General features: G+C 43.8%; 1 protein-coding gene across 2 annotated transcripts in view; it reads left to right on the forward strand.

Moving 5' to 3' along the window:
• Positions 1-7037, forward strand: part of LOC130291036 (lymphotoxin-alpha-like) — a 76887-nt gene extending 69850 nt beyond the window's left edge. For both annotated transcript variants that reach the window (XM_056539372.1, XM_056539373.1), the window contains exons 4-5: positions 4267-4305; positions 6544-7037. In XM_056539372.1, coding sequence (XP_056395347.1) covers positions 4267-4305; positions 6544-6977 — 473 coding nt within the window. In that variant the 3' untranslated portion in view covers positions 6978-7037. The remainder of the gene's footprint in view (positions 1-4266; positions 4306-6543) is intronic.
• The last annotated feature ends 625 nt before the right edge of the window (positions 7038-7662 follow it).

Here is a 7662-nt window from a genome sequence, read left to right on the forward strand (position 1 = left end):
ATTTGCAATTACGAATATTCGTCATTTTTTTTCCCCACAGAACATATCGCAGTGATCTCCTCCCTCTCTGCTTCCAGCTTGTGGTCTAAAGACCCCTATACTATTTACTGTATTAGACTGGAGAGCGAATATTCTCGAATATGAGAATGTGCGAATATCGTTACTAAAATTAGATAAGTAGATAGATAGTGACGATATTCACAAATATGACAATATTCAAAATGAAAAATGTCATAGACCCATTATCACTTCTGTATAGACCAAGAATATTATGAGATAGATAGATAGATATGAGATAGATAGATGGATAGATAGATATGAGGTAGATAGATATGAGATAGATAAATATGAGATAGATAGTAGATATGAGATAGATAGATATGAGATAGATAGATAGATAGATATGAGATAGATCGATATGAGATAGATAGATATGAGATAGATAGATATGAGATAGATATGAGATAGATAGATATGAGATAGATAGATAGATAGATAGATAGATATGCAAAGAAGCAGCGGCACACCAATTTCCAAGTGAAAAGAATGGATGGCTTTTATTTCAACCAAACATCTATAGGAGCGACGTTTCGCCTGTCTCACACAGCCATTGACAATGCCTGTGTGAGACAGGCGAAACGTCGCTCCTATAGATGTTTGGTTGAAATAAAAGCCATCCATTCTTTTCACTTGGAAATTGGTGTGCCGCTGCTTCTTTGCATAACTACTTTGGACCTGGGACCAGGTTATCCAGCGTGCACCCCCCTCTTCTACGTGTGCTGCCAAAAATGTCTTCTCAATTCTAGATAGATAGATAGATAGATAGATATGAGATAGATAGATAGATAGATAGATAGATATGAGATAGATAGATAGATATGAGATAGATAGATAGATAGATATGAGATAGATAGATATGAGATAGATGGATGAGAGATAGATGGATAGAGAGATAGATATGAGATAGATAGATATGAGATAGATAGATATGAGATAGATAGATAGATAGATATGAGATAGATAGATATGAGATAGATAGATAGATAGATAGATATGAGATAGATAGATAGATAGATAGATAGATTTGAGATAGATAGATGGATAGATAGATAGATATGAGATAGATAGATGGATGGATAGATAGATAGATATGAGATAGATAGATATGAGATAGATAAATAGATAGATAGATATCAGATAGATAGATGGATAGATAGATATGAGATAGATAGATAGATAGATAGATATGAGATAGATAGATAGATGGATAGATAGATAGATAGTTAAAAGTGCAAAAGTACAGCAGCACACCCAGTAGTAAATTGCAAAAAAGTAGGATTTATTAACCTATATCAGATGCGACGTTTCGATGGCATCCCGTCATCTTTTTCAAGCATGGTACACAGGTTACAACTTCCGCATTATATCAGGTGTGTAATTAACAAACAATCAAATGTAAACATTATCATAAAAGTGATCAAAATCACAATCATAAAATTTGAGTGTATACAATATATAAAGTGCATATATTACAAACTGATGCAATCATAACATCCAAATAAGGTAAATAAAATACCCAAGAAATTATACATACAATGGTTTCCCTTAACCAGAATCACAGGTGTGTCCTATCAGCTGAGAGTTAAAAACAAATTAAAAACATGAAGTCTACCTTGAGACAGATCCACATGCTCCTGTGTGCCCGTGGACGCCATATCGGCGTTCCTCACTTCCGCATCGGTATCCAGCAATCACATACCGAAGCGGAAGTGAGGAACGCCTATACTACAGAGGAAATGCTTTTATTTTTGGAGTTTTCTTCTGTCACGACCACAGTGTTCTCTGCTGACCTCTGCTGTCCATTTTGGGAACTGTCCAGAGCAGGAGAAAATCCCCATAGCAAATATATGCTGCTCTGGACAGTTCCTAAAATGGACAGCAGAGGTCAGCAGAGAGCACTGTGGTCGTGACAGAAGAGAAATCCAAAAAGAAAAGCATTTCCTCTTTAGTATACAGCCCCTAAAAAGTACTGGAAGGATTAAGATTTTTTTTTTATAGAAGTAATTTATAAATCTGTTTAACTTTCCGACACCAGTTGATTAAAAAAAAAAGTTTTCCTTGGAAGTACCCCTTTAAATTGAATACAAGAGGTCTTACTTAAAGGGGTACTCTAGCCAAAAATAACTTATCCCCTATCCACAGGAAGATAATTGTACCCTTTTAATACACATAACTTTGAGGGCTGTAATCTTTTGATTCATTTCTATTAAAAGTTAATTATGGATTTCTAGGTTATCTTAGTCTCAATAAATCGCTCCTTTGCCCCACAATTCATTCTAGAATATTCTAGATATTCTACAGCTCCTCTTCTATGACTGTACCCGTGACAACACTTCCTCAGCCCAATCGTAGGAACATTTGGGGAGATTTATCAAAACTTGTGCAGATGAAAAGTTGTGCCCATAGTAACCAATCAGATCTCTTCTTTCATTTCTAAAAAGTCATTTCTAAAAATTAAAGAAGCCATCTGATTGGTTGCTATGGGCAACTAGTCAACGTTTCATCTGCACAGATTTTAATAAATCTCCCCCATTGACTGACATTGTGTCTTATACTTCCATTATTGTCAGCATTTATATGTTTTTTTTTTTACTTTTCTTAACCGAATCCAAAGCTGGAGAAAATCACCATAGCAAACTTCTCCTGCTCCAGACAGTTCCTGACATGGACAGAGGTGGCAGCAGAGAGCATTGTGGTCAGATAGAAAAGAACTAAACAACTTCTAAGTACTGGAGGGGTTAAGATTTTTAAATTGAAGTAATTTACAAATCTTTTTAACTTTCTGGCACCAATTGGTTTAAAAAGAATTGTTTTCCACTGGAGTACCCCTTTAAGTGGTTGGAGATTCAGTTCCAGAAATAGTCTTTAAAAAACTGATGCATGACAGTAAGTGTTATCATGAGATCAACCAGAGAGAGAGGGAAACTTTATATTATGGAACAGTTCTAATTGAATTACTTTGTTTTATACCTCAATACTCCATGTAACATTATCATCACGATATAGTTTACCATTGTAGTCTAAGGTATTTTTGTGGGTTTTTGCCTCTTCCTGTGGCCTATATTCTAATATACATCACATGTGTATAAGTGTCTCATGCAGTGATCTTTATCTGAACATCCTTCTCATCTTTTACAAATGGAACAAAGTCTAAAGAGGTGCGAGTTTGCACCCACAAATCATGATGCCAACGTTTACTAGTTTAACCTTTTTATCATTTCCATCATGGAACGTGAATGGACATAGTCACAGTGATATAGGACCTATAGGGGTAATGCCCATTTGTCCTTTTGCATGCTAGTGATATGTGTATGGGAAATGAAGGATAGTTCCATGGACCCTTTATATCTGCATGTATAGACTGCTTATACCTTTTGATCAAAGCGTGCAAGCCCACTCGCCGCGTCAAGGCCACCTGATAAGAGTGGGTCCCTATGATAAGATTGGCGTAGCGCTAGGCGGGGACACCATGTGTTCACAAAGGGGAGGACCCAGTGGCCAGGCAGCCCCACTGCTGCCCAAACAAGACCCCCCCGCTCTGGGCCATACCACCCCACAGACAATGGCCGCCACAAAGCAGCACGTCAGTGTGTACACCTATTCTATGTCTTCTTACATAGATCAGTTAAGAAATATCTTTAAAGGGGTACTCCGGCCCTAAGACATCTTATCCCCTATCCAAAGGATAGGGGATAAGATGTCTGACCGCGGGGGTCCCGCCGCTGGGGAACCCCGCAATCTTGCATTTGGCACCCACCTCTTTGAGCTGCACGCCGCGCTTCCAGCTCACAAACTGCCAGGTGCCGACCACGGGGCCGGAGTATCGTGATGTCATGACTCCGCCCCCGTGTGTTGTCACCCCCTCCCATAGACTTGCATAGCGGGGGGGCGTGACGTCACACGGGGGCGGAGTTGTGACGTCACAATACTCCGGCCCGTGGTTGGCACCCAGCAGTTTGTGAGCTGACAGCACGGCCTGCCGCGCAAAGAGTTGGGTGCCGAATGCAAGATTGCAAGATAAGATGTCTGACTGCGGGGGTCCCGCTGCTGGGGACCCCCGCAGTCAGACATCTTATCTCCTATCCTTTGGATGGGGGATAAGATGTCTTAGGGCCGGAGTACCCTTTTAAATTGACATATTGGTTTTGTATCTATTAAAAGTTCTGTCCTGTACCACACTCCTAATTCTTCCCATTTCCTTTATAGCACCAAGATCTTCTGAGAGACCGGCTGCACATTTTCAAGGTGAATATCAGTACTAGAAATGCATTTCCGTAAGGGACCATAGCAGTAAAGACACGTCAAGGAGTAATCCACCTTGGCAGTCCCTATTTGTTAGAAGGTCACTAGGTGTCCTACTGTTGGGACTAGAAAACCATTAGATGTAATCTGTGGGGAACCTGATTGCCAGTGTTCACTTTCCATGCAGCACCACTGCTGGTAGAATAAAGCATTACACGGCTCTCATGGAAGACTACGCAGAAACAGGGGTCTCTTTTAATAGATGAAAACAAATTGGGGACCTTATCTTCTGTTCGAGCCTACCCATATACAGTGACCCCCCGACCTACGATGGCCCCGACATATGATCATTTCAGCATACGATCACTCTCAGAGGCCATCACATGTTGAAGGCAGCATCAACATACGATGCTTTTGTATGTCGGGGCCATCGCATAAACGGCTATCCGGCAGCGCAGACTGCTTCAGCTACCACCGGATAGCCGTTTACGGTGCCCCGTGTGGTCCGCTGACGATCACTTACCTGTCCTCGGGGCTCCGGAGCGTCCTCTTCGGGATCCCCTGCATCGTCGGCGCTCTCCATCGTCGTCATCACGTCGCTGCGCACGCCGTCCCGTCATCCAATAGGAGCGGAGTGCGTACCGACGTGATGGCGGCGACAGAGAGCGAGGATGCCGGGGAAGCAGAGGCCTTGCCGGAGCGTCGGGGACACCCCGGGGACGCGGCGACAGCGATGGAGGGCGACATCCAAGGCAGCGGTGACGAGCGGTGACGTCTGGAGCGGCGGGGACAGGTGAGTACAACCTCCAATACCAGTGGTCTTCAACCTGCGGACCTCCAGATGTTGCAAAACTACAACTCCCAGCATGCCCGGACAGCCGTTGGCTGTCCGGGCATGCTGGGTGTTGTAGTTTTGCAACATCTGGAGGTCTGCAGGTTGTAGAACACTGTCCTATACTTTACATTGCACAGATCCCTCAACATGCGATGGTTTCAACAAACGATGGTCCATTTGGAACGGATTACCATCGTATGTTGAGGGACCACTGTAGTGTATTGTCATATATGATACAAATAAGGATACTATTCAGCGCCCAAATAAAAGGGCCATAAAATATTTTGAACAGTGCTCCCTGATGAATGCTTAGGGGGAGATTTATCAAAACCCGTGCAGAGGAAAAGTTATCCAGTTGCCCATAGCAACCAATCAGATCGCTTCTTTCATTTTGCAGAGGCCTTGTTATAAATGAAAGCAGCGATCTGATTGGTTGCTATGGGCAACTGGACAACTTTTCCTCTGCACAGGTTTTGATAAATCTCCCCCATAGTGTCCAGATTATAATTTACAATACTGTACAATGTCTGTACAGTGGTCCCTCAACATACGATGGTAATCCGTTCCAAGTGGACCATTGTTTGTTGAAACCATCGTATGTTGAGGGATCCGTGCAATGTAAAGTATAGGACAGTGGTCTACAACCTGCGGACCTCCAGATGTTGCAAAACTACAACACCCAGCATGCCCCTGTCCGGGCATGCTGGGAGTTGTAGTTTTGCAACATCTGGAGGTCCGCAGGTTGAAGACAACTGATATTGGAGGTTGTACTCACGTGTCCCCACCGCTCCGGACCGTCACCGCTCGTCACCGCTGCCCTGGATGGCGCCCTCCATCGCTGTCGCCGTGTCCCCGAGGTGTCCCCGACGCTCCGGCAAGGCCTCTGCTTCCCCGGCATCCTCGCTCTCACGTCGCCGCCATCACGTCGCTACGCACACCGCTCCTATTGGATGACGGGACGGCGTGCGCAGCAACGTGATGACGACGATGTAGAGCGCCGACGATGCAGAGGATCCCGAAGAGGACGCGCCGGAGCCCCGAGGACAGGTAAGTGATCGTCAGCGGACCACACGGGGCACCGTAAACGGCTATCCGGTGGCAGCTGAAGCAGTCTGCGCTGCCGGATAGCCGTTTATGCGATGGCCCCGACATACAAAAGCATCGTATGTTGATGCTGCCTTCAACATGCGATGGACTCTGAGAGTGATCGTATGCTGAAATGATCGTATGTCGGGGCCATCGTAAGTCGGGGGGTCACTGTATATTACTCCTAGGCAGTTCATTATAATATTTATGGGGCTCTGGTGTCCATCATCTGATGAGCCCCTATCAGTAGGATATATCTAGTTATTCTAGACCATAGCTGGTCCTCCTAACCAATTGCCTCTTTATGTCCTTTCTTACAGCTGATCCACATGATCCCAATCTAAACCTTCTGACATGGGCGCCTGGCGTAGATAACTCCTTTACCCAAGGAGAATTGACCCTCAGGAACAACCAACTGCACATCGAGCAGAAAGGCCTGTACTTTATATACACCCAGGCCACCTTCGGAGGGACACAGTGTCCCCAGGACAACAATCTTGTCTCCCTTAGTGTCATTCTGGAGTCCGTCGAGCATGGACAAGGACTGCAGATTCTTCGAGCAGATAAAACACCTTGTGAACTGCCCGGAGTCATCTCGGCCAATAAAGGGACCCGGGCCGGGTGGAACAAGTCCATATTTCAAGGAGGTGCATTTAAGCTTGAAAGGGGGGATAAAGTGTATGTGCTGACAGTTGGAACAAAATATATTAAGAGGGAAAATGGGGCAACCTACTTTGGTGCTTATGCCTTGTAAGACCAAGACCAACATCCATATGTCTTACTAATTCGATTCGTCACGAACTTCTCGGCTCGGCAGTTGATGACTTATCCTGCATAAATTAGTTCAGCTTTCCGGTGCTCCCGTGGGCAGGAAAAGGTGGATACAGTCCTAGGAGACTCTTTCCTAGGACTGTATCCACCTTTTCCAGCCCACCGGAACACCTGAAAGCTGAACTAATTTATGCAGGAAAAGTCATCAACTGCCGAGCCGAGAAGTTCGTGACAAATCGAATTTACTGTAAGTTCGCTCATCTCTACTTACTATCTTAGACTTTAAGGGGATTTGTGAGTCATTGATGGGGTCACTTGATTTGGAGAGACATGAAGGAAGTGTAGCCCTCTGTTTTGGAGAACTTTTAGTATCCATTTATTAAAGGGGTACTCCCGTGGAAAACCTTTTTTTTTTTTTTTTTTTAATCAACTGGTGCCAGAAAGATACACAGATTTGTAAATCACTTCTATTAAATAAAATCTTAATCCTTCCAGTACTTTTTAGGGGCTGTATACTAAAGAGAAATACAAAAAAAGAAATGCATTTCCTCTGATGTCACGAGCACAGTGCTCTCTGCTGACCTCTGCTGTCCATTTTAGGAACTGTCCAGAGCAGTATATGTTTGCTATGGGGATTTTCTCCTACTCTGGACAGTTCCTAAAATGAA

This window comes from Hyla sarda, chromosome 9 (assembly GCF_029499605.1).
Source record: "Hyla sarda isolate aHylSar1 chromosome 9, aHylSar1.hap1, whole genome shotgun sequence".
Lineage (NCBI taxonomy): Eukaryota > Metazoa > Chordata > Amphibia > Anura > Hylidae > Hyla > Hyla sarda.